General features: G+C 47.6%; 1 protein-coding gene across 8 annotated transcripts in view; it reads right to left on the bottom strand.

Annotated features, from left to right (window-relative positions):
• MSRA (methionine sulfoxide reductase A) overlaps positions 230 to 14,238 on the bottom strand; it is a 384,184-nt gene continuing 370,175 nt past the window's right edge. For all 8 annotated transcript variants that reach the window (XM_021072631.1, XM_021072643.1, XM_003359049.4 and 5 more), the window contains one exon: positions 230 to 1,002. In XM_021072631.1, the coding sequence (XP_020928290.1) occupies positions 838 to 1,002 (165 nt within the window). In that variant the 3' untranslated portion in view covers positions 230 to 837. The remainder of the gene's footprint in view (positions 1,003 to 14,238) is intronic.

The following is a 14,238-nucleotide window of genomic DNA, read 5'->3' as shown; positions in this document are numbered from 1 at the left end:
GGTCCCTGATGTGATGGCTGTAATAGGCGCGTGGGAAACAGCTATTATTCCTAAAGTTCCAAGGAGCTAGATGTGTATGTGTTTTCCAAAGATTTCAATCAGATTTTCCATTTGGGGGGAAATGATTCTTAGGCTTTTTTACCCCCTAAGCTCTTTGAGAGCTCTAAATTTATCTTACAGTACTTAGAAATACCCTACCTAAACAAGTAAAAGACAGATGAGACCTCAGTTTGTATGATTAGACTGTAGATTTTTATTAGAACAAGCATCTCTCATAGCTGTAAGCAAAGGGTTAAAATTTGTCAAGCTAACACATCTTTTCTCTGCCATGAGGAGAAATGAAAAAAGGGAGAAAGCCCCTTACATATGAATAGGATCAGTACAGCAAAGTATTTCAGGGAATCATCCATTGCAGCGATAAATGTTTGCAAATTTTAAGGCACTGGAGGGCAGGAAGGCAGAACTCGGCTAAAGGATGCCCCATCCGGCCAGCGACCTCCCAGCTTGGTTCCACAGCATCTGTGGCAGGCACCCAGGCAAAAGAAGGGTGGACTGACTATTCATTTTCCTCATTCCGACATCACATGATCCAAAACATTTCACAGCTCCACTCCCACCAAAAGTTATTGGAAGAGAAATGATAGGTTATCAATTTGCCACCGCCTTTCATGAAATCATACCTCAATAAAGCAGATTTTTATGGCTGCCTTTGTGTACTTCACAAAGCCCCCCTCCGCACAAAACTGCCCAATTTGTTGGAAGCGGTTTTTTGTTTTGTTTTGTTTTGTTTTGTTTTGTTTTTGCCGTGACTTCAAGAGCTGATGATGTGGGGAGAAATTATTTTCTAATTCCCAGTGGGCAGGCCACGCCAGTGCCCCCGAGGCCGCAGTACCCATCTGGGTTCTTGCTCAGGTACTGCTGGTGGTAATCCTCCGCGTAGTAGAAAGGCTGTCCCTCCCGGATGTCGGTGGTGATGAGGCCGAAGCCGTGCTCAGACAGAACCTGTGGAGAGAAAAGCGCCATCAGGACGCGGTGCGCAGGGATCCCGGGAAACACTTGGGACGGGGGGCGGCAGTCGGGATGCAGGCAGGCAGGTGGCTGGGGATGTGCTGGGGTCCTTGGGGCCTGGGCTTGGCCGCTTCCCACTGGGGTTTTTCTGGGCAGGCGCCTCCCTTCCTGTGCCTCAGGGGTTTGAAATCCGGATTTGTTTCTGGCTGTAATTGATGCTCCATCCTCTACACCGTGTCTGGCCCGGCCCCCATCACCCCTGTGCTTGTGTCTGGAGCCCTGGGTCAGGCCCTGTGGGTCTGTGTGAAACCGCCCCCTTTCCTGGGGAAGCAGCAGGGCTGGGGCTCCCTGGCGGCCCTGGGGAGGATGGTCCCTGAGGGAACTTGGGCGGGGCTGCCGCGGGTCGGGGGACGGGGCAGGGAGGGCCACAGATGCCCAGTGCTGGCCCCTCCACCCAGTCGCAGGCTGGATGGGGATCCCCACTTGCTCACTGTGGTTCTGGGCAGCAAGGACCCTGCCAGGACCCAGGGGGCCGCCCAGGTCTGGGCTCTGCCACTCCAGGCCCGGAGCCGGGCCAGTGAGGTCACAGGAGGATGTGGCCTGGGGTCCTGGTCGACTCCCGGCTGCCCTCTGTGACCTAGTTTAAGGCCTGGTGGCATCTGCTGCCCGGGAAAGAAATAGCCGTAAACACCACCGGGGGAGGAGAGCGGAGCTATTTGGGGCAGGAGACGGATTAAGAAGCAGACATTGTTCCCCGTGGATCTCAGCCGTTTCCTTTCCCTTTTGGATTTCAGCTGTGCCCTAATTCTTTCCTGGTACAGGCGGCTCGCGGCATCTGAGCACAAGGCTACAGAGACGCGACCCGGCTTTTACCTGTTCCATTTTGGGCAGGGGTGCGAAGCAGAGCCCCAGCTTGTGTCTTCGTGAGGGAACTGACCAGTCTTTGAGCATCAATGGTCCATTTAGGATGAAGTTCTCAAATCTGCAGTCCAGGGAATCCAATTTCATATTCAGCATGAGTCGCTGCCACAGTTTTTTCCTGAGAACCTTCATATTTTCCCCAAATCTGCTTCCAGTCCTCTGAGGCAGAATGAGGCCGACTGAGGATCTGAGCTGAGGGCTGTACAGGATGGGACCCTCACTGAGGTGGGTGGGCTGGACCCCTAGCTCAGAGCTAGCCAGTTAGTTTCTTTCTTTCTTTCTTTTTTTTTTTTCTTTTTAGGGCCACACCTGCGGCATATGGAGGTTCTCAGGCTAGGGGTCGAATCAGACCTGTAGCTGCCGGCCTACACCACAGCCACAACAACACAGGATCTGAGCCGCGTCTGCGACCTACACCACAGTTCACTGCAATGCTGGATCCTTAACCCAATGAGCAAGGCCAGGGATTGAACCCATGTCCTCATGGATACTAGTTGGGTTCGTTAACCACTGAGCCATGATGGGAACTTCCAGCCAGTTTCTTTACAGGGGTTTGAAATGAGAACAAGGAGCTATTCTGACCTCAGGTTTGACAATTTTTTGTAAAGGAGCAATCATCAAAGGATTAGCAAATACCACAGTCTTTGTTAATTTCAGCCTCACAACAGCCATCTGAAGGGATTACTATTATTTTCATCTGTATTTAAAAGTGTGTGTCCCACACTGCATCTTGACCCCTGACATTTTCAGCTGGCCCTGCTATGGCATGGGCTGCAAGCCGGGAAACTATTCCCCACATCCTTCTGCCAGCTGCAGCCCAGTTTAGATCCCACCAATGGGAGAAGCTCATGTGGTGCTGGCAGGTGAATCCAAGGAGAAGACAGGTGCCACTGTGAGGGTGGGCACAGGCTTCCGCAGAGAGCAGGCCTGGGACTCTGCCAGCCCCTCCTGAGAATTGCAATTAAAGACATAGCAATGATTTTTAGCAATTTCTATTAACTTCTTGGCATCCTGAAATCCAGTGGTGCTGTTCCCTGGCCTTCACTCCACACAGCCTGTAAAACGATTCTGGAAGCACCAAATTCCCTTTGCAAAACTTGCCCTGCTGGAAATACCAAGAACACTTTCCATCTCTGTGACTGAATGCTAGTGAACACAGCGTTAGTTCATACACATCCTCTCTTCCTGCCACCTCCTCACTGCCTGCCCGGTCTTCTCTTCCTCCCAAATGGCCATCCTCCTGGTATAAATAAGGACAGCCTTCTGGAGGCACTGGAAGTCAGAGCCGCTGTCTGCAGAAGCTTCTTTTCCCAAGACCGGGAGGCAGGCACCAGTGAACTCTACTACCTGGCTCCCCTCCCCCTCTCCTGCCAGATCTCACCCACCCCTGCCCAGGACCACCCCAGGGTAGCATCCTTCCCTGGAGGAAGGCAGGCCTGGGGAGAGGGCAGTACCAGGCTCCGCCACAAGATGGCAAACGCTTCACCTTAATTTTCGAGGAAAGAATATAAACAGACATGAAAACGCCCAGGAGACAGAGCCACATGCGGCCCTCCTGCACCTCTCACTAGGCTAGGCTGGGACATTCTGGCCACGTCTGCTCTGTGGGGGATGTCACCCCCATGCTGAGGCCTTACTGAGTACAGGGCTGTCCTCAACTCTCACTCTGAAACTGGGGAGAGGGGACAAAAGCCCACAAAAGAAACTGGATGTAAAATAGAGGCCGTGGGAAAATGAAAAACCCTATCTGGCTTGTATATCTCTCCTTCCTGGAGCCCAGGCCCTCTGCTTCCTCCCTGGCATCCTTAGGAGAGCAAGTCATACCCCCAGCCCCTCCCAGGGTCTGCTTCCTGGGAGGGGCACACACCCACCCACCCACCCTGAAGCTCAGCCAAAGCCAGTGCCCAAGTCAGCAGTTTCACTCCATTGGCAGCTTCTGGCTGACCAGATTGCCATCAATCAAAACTTCTGGGAAAGGATATAGTGACTGGCATGGCTTTTAAATAAAACCACTAAAAAGAAAAACACCATTTCTTCTGAGCTGAGCAGGGGCACACGCATGTCTGATGCGGCATCACGCAACTGAAGCTTCAGCCCCAAGGAGGAGGGGGACAGGCTGCCTGCCTCAAACACCAGAGAGGACCCTGGGGCAATCGGAGCTCCAGGCTCTGGAGCCATGGAATGCCCCACCCCTACCCCGAGTCCATCAGTGACCTAGGAGGGTGAGATCACGGGACCATGACGTGACATGGACAAGGAGGGTACTCAACAAGGCCGAAGCCTTCATGAGGCCCAGTCAGAGCTGCACTGACCCTTCCCAGATCTGTGAGGCTAAGGGAGGCAAAGGAGACAAAGAGGTGACACGATTAGGTCTGATTTGGTCCAATTACCAAATGTGCTTATGCAAATAGTGGCCTCTGGATGGAATGATTCTGGCTTTTCAGAAGGGCTGTGGCACCCCTGTGCCGTGTCCTTCCCCAGACTCTGCAGCTGTGTCGAGCTGTTAATGGCTTTCATTATCTAGTCCTCTGTGTCCCCCTCATCTGTAAGGTAAATCACAAGTGTCTTCTAACTGGCAAGGAGGTTCCTCTTCGTTTGCAACACAAAGTGGTGAGACTACTGCTGAGTTCTGTCTGCAGGGAAGGGAAGAGGAAAGGAGCTCGGTTTGGCTCCTAAGCATCCAAAGCTTTACCTCTTGTCTTCTGGGTGTGGACAGGGGGCCAGCAGCTGGTTAGAGATGCAAAATCTGGCCTCCTCCCCAGACCTACTGAATCAGACTCTATGGTTTAAAATCCTCTCCAGGTGAGCCATATGCATGCTGGAATTTGAGCAGCTCTACTCTGGTGGATAAGCGTGGTGAACGGCATTCATGGTCACCAATGGCCCTTGCCCTCCCTCTTGATGTCAGGTTGCCCATGAGACATGCTCTGGTCCCTGGGTTGCAAGTGGAAAGGATCAATGTCATTTCTGGGCAGAAGCTTCCCAGCACCAACATGGGCTTCGTACTTTCCCCTCTGCCACAGTGGCCACCACTCTCCTGCTGGCCCTGGGTTTGAAGGCAGTGATGATATGGAGCAGAGTCCCCACAGAGAATATTTTCTTTCGTTCTTTTTTTGTCTTTTTGCCATTTCTTGGGCCACTCCTGCAGCATATGGAGATTCCCAGTCTAGGGGTCAAATTGGAGCTGTAGCTGCCAGCCTACGCCAGAGCCGCAGCAATGTGGGATCCAGGCCGCATCTGCGACCTACCCCACAGCTCATGGCAACGCTGGATCCTTAACCCACTGAGCAAGGTCAGGGATCAAACCCACAACCTCATGGCTCCTAGTCGGATTCATTAACCACTGAGCCACAACGGGAACTCCACACAGAGAATATTTTATTTCCTCTGTTATAGACCTTGGTTTTCCCTGGTTTGGGATGTGATGCTAAAAGATCCTGGAAGATAGGCACAGCTCATGTGAGCCAGCCACAAGATTTCCCTGCAAATAATTTTGTTTAACTCTGACTTCACTTAATTAGCTTCAGCGATCATGGTGGGGCATTTGCTATGCCTTTGGACTATGCTATGCATTAGGAATTGAGAGGCCGAGGTCCCTGGTGACTCAGAAGGTTAAGGATCTGTTGTCACTGCTGTGGCTTGGGTCACTGCTGTGGTGCAAGCTTGATCCCTGCGCCAGGAACTTCTGTGTGCCATGTGCATGCCCCATCCTCCCAAAAAGGGAATAGAGAAGTGAACAATTCCTGACCTGAAGGAGCTCTCTCTAGAGCAGGAATAATGATGGGCATATGAGCAGTTACACCCTAAGTACCTACTACTATGTAGCAGGTGCTGGCCAGGCAGGACCAAGGAAGAAAAGTTCCCTGCAGTCAAGGAGTTTATGGTTTAGATGCAGAGTCAGGTTACATGAGAAGGATGAGGGTACAGAATAATGGCCAACATGCGACAAAATGGGAGTCGTGTCCACAGGTTGGAGAGTGAAGAGGACCACTGTCCACCCTCAGGAGGTCTGAATTCTGCTAGAGGAGTCAGGTCATACATGCACGTGAAGCCAGAGGGAATATGCTGGAATCCTGGAGGTGCAGAGTCCATTGAGGTCACAGAGGAAAGACCCACCAGTCCAACTGGGAAGGTGTTGGGGGGGGACCCTGAGGTGGAAATCATATGATGGACAGTGGTGAGGACAGTCGATGGCCCTGCTCCAGGCACACGGAGGGAGGGGGCCATGAGGCACAGGTGAAGGGTGCCGAAGGGCCTGGACAGGGCCGTGGGGGAAGCTGAATAGCAGGATGAGATGAAAGCAGATGGGGGAGAGGCCTTTGAGGCACCAAGTTTATGGTACCTTTTTCTTTCTTTCTTTTTTTTTTTTGTCTTTTTGTCTTTTTGTCTGCTGTTGTTGTTGCTATTTCTTGGGCCACTCCCGCGGCATATGGAGGTTCCCAGGCTAGGGGTTGAATCGGAGCTGTAGACTCCGGCCTATGCCAGAGCCACAGCAACGCGGGATCCGAGCCACGTCTGCAACCTACACCACAGCTCGCGGCAACGCCGGATCGTTAACCCACTGAGCAAGGGCAGGGATCGAACCCGCAACCTCATGGTTCCTAGTCGGATTCGTTAACCACTGCGCCACGACGGGAACTCCTATGGTACCTTTTTCTGTTTCGCTCCTATTTAAGGTAACCCAGCTCCACGCTCTCTGTTCATTCACTGCCCTTGATCACAGGGACGCATGGGACATTCTATGGGATTAAAGGGACCACTGGACCCAGACAGAAAGATGCCTCTGCAGTTCCCCTGCTTGTCTGCAGGCATGTCTTTAGGACAAACTGAGCCAGGTGAGGACGTGGGGGAAGGAGATGGCTGTGGTTCCTTTTCCCATGACTTAGTTGTCACCCTTCATTTCCCCATACCTTCCAAATTCCATGGGTGCAAGAGTCCTTTCCTGCCTCTCTACCTCATGCCTTGAAAGGCGGTGTCCCCACTACTGTATATAAAATAGGTAACCAACAAAGATCTACAGTACAGCATAGGGAACTCTGCTCAATACTTTGTAATAACCCACAAGGGAAGAGAATCTGAAGAATATTTTTTTTGTCTTTTTATCTTTGTTGTTGTTGTTGTTGTTGCTATTTCTTGGGCCGCTCCCGCGGCATATGGAGGTTCCCAGGCCAGGGGTCGAATCGGAGCTGTAGCCACCGGCCTACGCCAGAGCCACAGCAAAGCGGGATCCGAGCCGTGTCTGCAACCTACCCCACAGCTCACGGCAACGCCGGATCGTTAACCCACTGAGCAAGGGCAGGGACCGAACCCGCAACCTCATGGTTCCTAGTCGGATTCGTTAACCACTGCGCCACGACGGGAACTCCAAGAATATGTTTTTATATATCTGAATCACCGAGCTGTATACCTGAAACTAAAGCAATACTGTAAATCAACTATACTTACGTTAAACAATAAAGAGAGTTCCTGTGGTGGCTCAGTGGTAGTGAACCCGACTAGTATCCAAGAGGACACCAGTTTGATCCTTGGCCTCATTCAGTGGGTTAAGTATCTGGCGTTGCCATGAGCTGTGGTATAGGTCGCAGACGTGGCTTGGATCTGGTGTTGCTGTGGCTGTGGTACAGGCAGCAGCTGCAGCTCCGATTCGACCCCTAGTCTGGGAACTTCCATATGCCTCAGGTATGGCACAGAGAGAGAGAGAGAGAGAGAGAGAGAGAGAGAGAGAGAGAAAAGAAAGGTGGAGCCCCATCAGGCTGGGCTGGGTAGCAGCCCTGGCCTGGAAAGAGAGAAGCCGAGTGGGCCACTCCAGCTGCAGGCCAGGGGTAGCTCAGAGCTGCACGCTAAACTGTGCCACTGCATACTTGCTCTGGCTTATGCAGTGCCTCCTCCGCCCTTGAGGTGACTGACATCAATCATACATTCAAGGACCAGCAGTTCCTTTGAGGTCTGCTGGCTTTGAAAAGGAATTCAGACGACTTTTCCTATATGAGTTTTCCTTTCATGGCTTTTAGTTTTATAGGAAATGGATCTCTCTCCCTCTCTCTCTCTCACCATTTTCTCTGAATGTATCTCTAAGGGGTTATAATCTGCTTTTTCATATCTGAAATCAATTAACGACAACCTCTGTTTTTGTTATATCCTTAGCGTTTAGTATACAAAAGAATCCACTTGTCACTTTTCAAGGAAGCCAAGGACACTGGCTTTCACCCTGTGGATGAAATGCAGAATTCATTCAAAGGAAAGATCCTTCATTCTGAAAGGTTGAGTAGAAAAGAACTTAAAGCAAAATGCCAGCTGCTTAACTTTAGAACATTGAGTTTTAGCAAGGCAAAGGAACTTTTCTGAATACCACCATTTCTCATTTATGTATGAATTTCAGAGATTCAGAGCCAGCCACAGGAAAGGAAATTTGTCCCAGTTTGAACTGCAGATAGCATGGCCGTCCCGATTTGCCCAGGACTGGGGCTTCTCAGGATGCAGGACAGTCAGTGCTAAAACTAGGAAAATCTGGGGTCAGCTGGGCTGGCCGCTCACTGTATCTGTAGAACAGGTAAAGAATTTGTGCAGGTTATACCACAAGCACAGGGCACTTGTTTCATCCATCTGGGCCTCAGTTTCCCCACTTGTAAAATGTGAGGATTAAACTTGGAGGTCACCTTCCTGTTACCCCTGTTCTGTCTTTGAGATGTGTATACCACAGCCTTTTCTTTCTTTTTTTTCTTTTCACTTTTTAGGGCCACACCCACAGCATATGGAAGTTCCCAGGCTAGGGGATGAATCAGAGCTGCAGCTGCTGGCCTATGCCACAGCCACAGCAAATGTGGGATCTAAGCCGCCTCTTCCACCTATATTACAGCTCACAGCAGCGCTGGATCCCGAACCCTCTGATCGAGGCCAGGGATTGAACCCACATCATTATGGATACTAGTCAGATTTGTTTCCTCTGTGCCACAGTGGTAACTCCCTACCAGAGCCTTTTCTGAACTGTACTTCTTTTCTTTAGAGAACTATTCTATTGAGATGTAGTTCACATACCATAAAATTTGGCCTTTTGAAGTTTCTACTTCAGTGGTTTTCAGCATAGTCTCAAAGCTGTGCAACCATCACCTCTTTTTTCATTTCCATTCCTCAGACTGGATAATCCCAGTTAACTGACTTTCATTTGCTCACTCTTTGTTCTGCCAACTCAGCCCCTTTAGTGATTTTTTTCCCATTTAAGTTATCATACCTTTGGACTTTTATTTAGTTCTCCAATTTCTATTTAGTTCTCTCTTTTTATAATTTCTTTCTTTTTTTTTTTGTGTCTTTTGTCTTTTTGTTGTTGTTGTTGTTGTTGTTGCTATTTCTTGGGTCGCTCCCGCGGCATATGGAGGTTCCCAGGTTAGGGGTTGAATCGGAGCTGTAGCCACCGGCCTACGCCAGAGCCACAGCAACGCGGGATCCGAGCCGCGTCTGCAACCTACACCACAGCTCACGGCAACGCGGGATCCTTAACCCACTGAGCAAGGGCAGGGACCGAACCCGCAACCTCATGGTTCCTAGTCGGATTCGTTAACCACTGCGCCACGACGGGAACTCCTCTTTTTATAATTTCTATCTCCCTATGATGTCTTTCTTTGGTGAGGACTGTTCTCATATTTTCCTTTCATTCTTTTTTTTTTTTTTACGTTTCAGGAAAGGTTGATTTTTTTTTATAATGATTTTTATTTTTTCCATCATAGCTGATTTATAGGGTTCTGTCATTTTTCTACTGCACAGCAAGGTGACCCAGTCACACATACCTATATACATTCTTTTTTCTCACATTATCATGCTCCATAACAAGTGACAAGACATAGTTCCCAGTGCTTTAGAGCAGAATCCCATTGCTTATCCATTCCAAAAGCAATAGTTTGCATCTATTAACCCCAAATTCCCAGTCTTTCCCACTCCCTTCTCCTCCCTCTTGGCAACCACAAGTCTGCTCTCCAAGTCCATGATTTTCTTTTCCGTGGAAAGGTTCATTTGTGCCATATATTAGATTCCAGATTTAAGTGATATCATATGGTATTTGTCTTTCTCTTTCTGACTTACTTCACTTAGTATGAGAGTCTCTAGTTCCATCCATGTTGCTGCAAATGGCATTATTTTGTTCTATCCTTTCATTCTCTAGTCATGGTTTCCTTTAGTTCTTTGACCATATTTGTAATAGTTGACTTAAAGTCTTTGTCTAGTAAAGCTTACTTTCATGTTTGTTTGTCTCATAATTTTTTCTTGAAAACTGGGCATTTTAAATAATACAGTGGTAACTCTGATCAGACTATCCTCCCCTGCGCTTTGTTGCTGCTGTTGATTTGTTCAGTGACTTCTTGGTCAATTTCTGTAAAGTTTGTGCTCCCTGTCATGTGTGCCACTGAAGTCTCTGCTTAGTTGGCAAATAATCAGCTAATGATTGGTTCACAGGGTCCCTTAAACACCATGAAGCAATGAGAGACTTCCCCCTTTGGCCCTGTGGGTGTGTTGGAGGAAGCACAGCTTCTGTGCTTTAGAAGTTTTCAACTCTGCCTTTTCTCTCTATTTGTGCAGGGCCCTCAGGTCAGCCAGGGGTGAGAGAGCAGGGCCTTCTTAGGTATATTCATACCACGGTCTGGACATCCATTCACCAACTAGAGGACATCCGGGTTGTTTCCAGTTTGTGGCTCTCATGAATGAAGCTGCTCTAAACATTTGAGTATACGGTTTTCTATGGACGTAAGTCTTAATTCTCTTAGGTTAAAAACTAATAGGTTTCCAAATAGGTTGTACCAGTTTGCATTCCTACCAGCAATGCTTGAAAACCCTTACTGCTCTGCATCTTGCCAGCATCTGGTATTGCCATCATTTTTAAATTTAGCCATTCTAACCCATGTGTGGTAGTTTTTCAGTATGGTTGTAGTTGGCATTTCCCTAATGACTAATAATGTTAAGCATCTTTTAATGTTCTTATTTGTCTTCTGTATTTTTTCTGTGGTGAAGTGTCTGTTCAAATCCAAGTCTTTTACTCATTTTTAAATTGATTTTTTAATTATTATCGCTGAGTTTGGGAATTCTTTATATATTCCAAAGTTGCATTTTGATTTCAAATGGACAACCCCTGCCCTAAAACTCTGGTATATGCCCACTGAGCATCTTGGCTCTACCTCTGCAATGTGATGTTTTAATATTTTATACTGTATATGATATCTATATCTCTCTACATAAACACACACACACACACACACACACACACACACACCTCCTTAAGCGATTTTCTTTTTCACTTTAGTTCAAGAAACACTTATTGTGTCCCTGTGAAGGTATTGTTCAAGGTATCAAGGAACCGGAATTGACTAGCGTGGGGCCCCAGCAATTGAGGAACTTTCATTGTTCAGAAATGTGGTCTTAAGTTGGATTAAATTAAGAAATACATAAGAATGACTGCATGTAATACATCGGCTTTTTGTGTGTGAAAGTAGTTATTTGTTCAAACAGCTGAAACATGTTCATTATGACTTTGGAAAGCCCATTAATTATCATTAGAAAAATCGTTTCTTTATTCATAGTCAGAAATATTCCTCAATAAAGCCCCTTGCCTAAAGGAGCATAGATTCTGAAAGAATGCCGTTTGCATTAAAAGATTCCTGCGGCAATTTTGAACACTCCTGCATTCTGAGCTCATGAAGTGTGATGAAAGCCAAGGCATGTTCTCTTCAAAGACAATGCACACCCACTCTGCACATCTTAGCACACACCCTTTCCCTGCCGAGAAGTCCTGTCCACAGAACAGCTCAGAAAAATGTTCCATGTAACTGCTGTATGACAACTGCGCTGCAGAACTGCTGGAAGAATCTTCCCGAATGCAGAGAAAATGAACTTTCAACAGTAACTTAAAAAGCGATTGCAATTTCTTAAAATCCTCTTCCACTGAGTTTAAAAAATGAGACTAGGCAACTTTATTGTTTTTTTATTCACTGATTAAGACAATAAAAGTTGTGCTCATTTCAGTATTAAGAAATTAAAACCTCCCTTGAGATTTTCTCTGCCCTGGAGTAGGTTACATCTGTCAATTGCAAACAGGCTGGCCAGCTTGCAAGCAGAAATTCTCCCTGGGGCTGCAATATGTATAACCTCACACTGCATTGTCTGGGGCTAAAAATGAAATGATTGGAATTTTTTTATTATCAAAGAAAACTAAAAATAGGACTGTGAAATAAAATGAAAGCTCTAAGAGGAAACACATTTAAGATATATGTTGCTTTAATGCTTTCGCTTCTAGCCTCACATGGTAGAGAATATATGATGATGCTAAAGAAAGAAAGAGAAGAAGCTTTTGTTGGTTTCCTCTAAGGCTTAAAGATGACACAGTGCAAGGAAATGGGAGGATGACCCCCAAGAGGCTGTCTCCTGTGATCCTGTCAGCGTGTGGTCTAGAAGCTCTAGTTGACGAGACTGCATTGCTTTCTAGTTTGAGGCAACCGCATCCCAACTTCTAAGCTGGCATCACTGAAGGACCCTTGCCTCTTCAGTTCTTCTAATTGCTAATACAACCACAAAGGAACAAATAAATCCCAAGTGGAGATAAGACAGAGGGGTCTGGATTAATGAAGACTCACTATTCAGGCTGTTTAAGCTTCTTAGCAATGAAGTACAGTTGGGTTTTTTTTTTTTTTTTTTGACAAAAGAAAGGAAGGGAGAGAAGGAGGGAGAAAAGACATGGGAATGGAAAAATGAAGGAATCTGAAATAGGCTATCGGAGTCCTTTGCCAAAGCATAATTTTACTTTTCTTCAAGGCTCAGAACCAGTGGAAGAACTGGAACTCCCTCCAGACAAGATGGCAGGAACATAAGCTAATTATACAACTTAAATGTGGTAACGCCACCACGTAACCGGCATACTTTCCGGTTAAGGCGACATGAGCCCGTGTTACCTGGAGGTAAGACAATGGCGCCGTATAGTTAAAGCAGCACTTTGTATTCCTAAGTATCAAAAATTGCTTATATAACATCTCCGGGCTTCTCAAATAGGTCATGTTTGTATAGACATTAATGACATGAGGGGCCTAAATTCTACTCCTGGCTCTACCAAACCACATGACCTTGAGGCTTGGCCATCTCATCTAAAATGGCGTTAAGTCATCTCCCTCTCAGCGCTGTTTTGAGGAACAGATGAGATTACATATGTGAAACAACATACTTCATTCCAGTAGCAAGGCTCATACTGTGTAAGTTCTTTTTGAAGATGTTATGGTCTTTTTTGAGCCCCTGCATTGTCCCACTGAGGGAAGTGGCACTCTGAGATTGTGTCCAGAGGTGTCCAGAGAAGGTGGGAAAACCAGTCTACTAACTGGAGCCTCATTTCACCCTTTCCTGTTTTTCCAGACACATCTAACAAGCGACTTTGTGTTTTACATGCCACGCAGATTTTGGAGACAGCCCTGGACCAGACTCTGAGCCACAGTGCTGGGGCTCAGCCCACACATGAAGGATGAATGTCCCTGTTGCTCAGTGGCGCAGGGCACTGGCAGCCCATCGGGAGAACATGGACAGAGGCCTCGGGGGACAATCTCTTTCCCTTTGATGGACTCTAGGAAGAAATCCTGATTTATGCCTATGGAGACACCAGTGAAAATCTCATGTTTCTGGCAGACTGGAAGTAGAATGTGTAGGGTGGGGAGAGAGGTGAAGAGTTGCTGAGAGCTGACATCCTTGAGCCCTTGAGCCCTTACTCCATGCCAGGTACCACCCAGCATGCGTTACATATGCTGGCCTCATAGTGGCCCCTCTGACTCATCACAAAGAGGGGGAGGTGGGATTTGAACCCAGGCAGCCCCACTCCTGAGCCCCTGTTCTGATCCACTGCTGTTGCTGCCTTCTTAACTAAAAAGTATTTCAGGTCCACTGTGTGGCAATATATCTGGCCCAGGGTAGAATATTAACACGATCCGCTTTTAATATGATGGAAGAAATTAACTTCGTCTAAAGCCTTGATGTTGTGTTTATTACATATTCCCCCCACCCCCCTGCTTTTTTTGGCTGCAGCTGTGGTGTGCAGAAGTTCCTGGGCCAGGGATTGAACCCATGGCCCAGGGATATGACCCAAGCCACGGCAGTGAGAACGCTGGATCCTTAACCTGCTGAGCCATCAGGGAAGTCTTTACATCTTCCCCTTTGACTATCACTATGAAGATGTAAATTAAGACTGGTCCAAGTGAATGATCCCAAGAACCTCAGTTTTTGTACTTCTCCCAGAGATATGACCGTTTATCTCTGGCTTTTATTCCTACCATTAAACTAGTTCCCTGCTTATGATGA

Source organism: Sus scrofa, chromosome 14 (assembly GCF_000003025.6).
Source record: "Sus scrofa isolate TJ Tabasco breed Duroc chromosome 14, Sscrofa11.1, whole genome shotgun sequence".
In the NCBI taxonomy this organism is placed as follows: Eukaryota; Metazoa; Chordata; class Mammalia; order Artiodactyla; family Suidae; genus Sus; species Sus scrofa.
The sequence above is the reverse complement of the archived record's forward strand: the minus strand, read 5'-3'. Positions and strand labels throughout refer to the sequence as shown.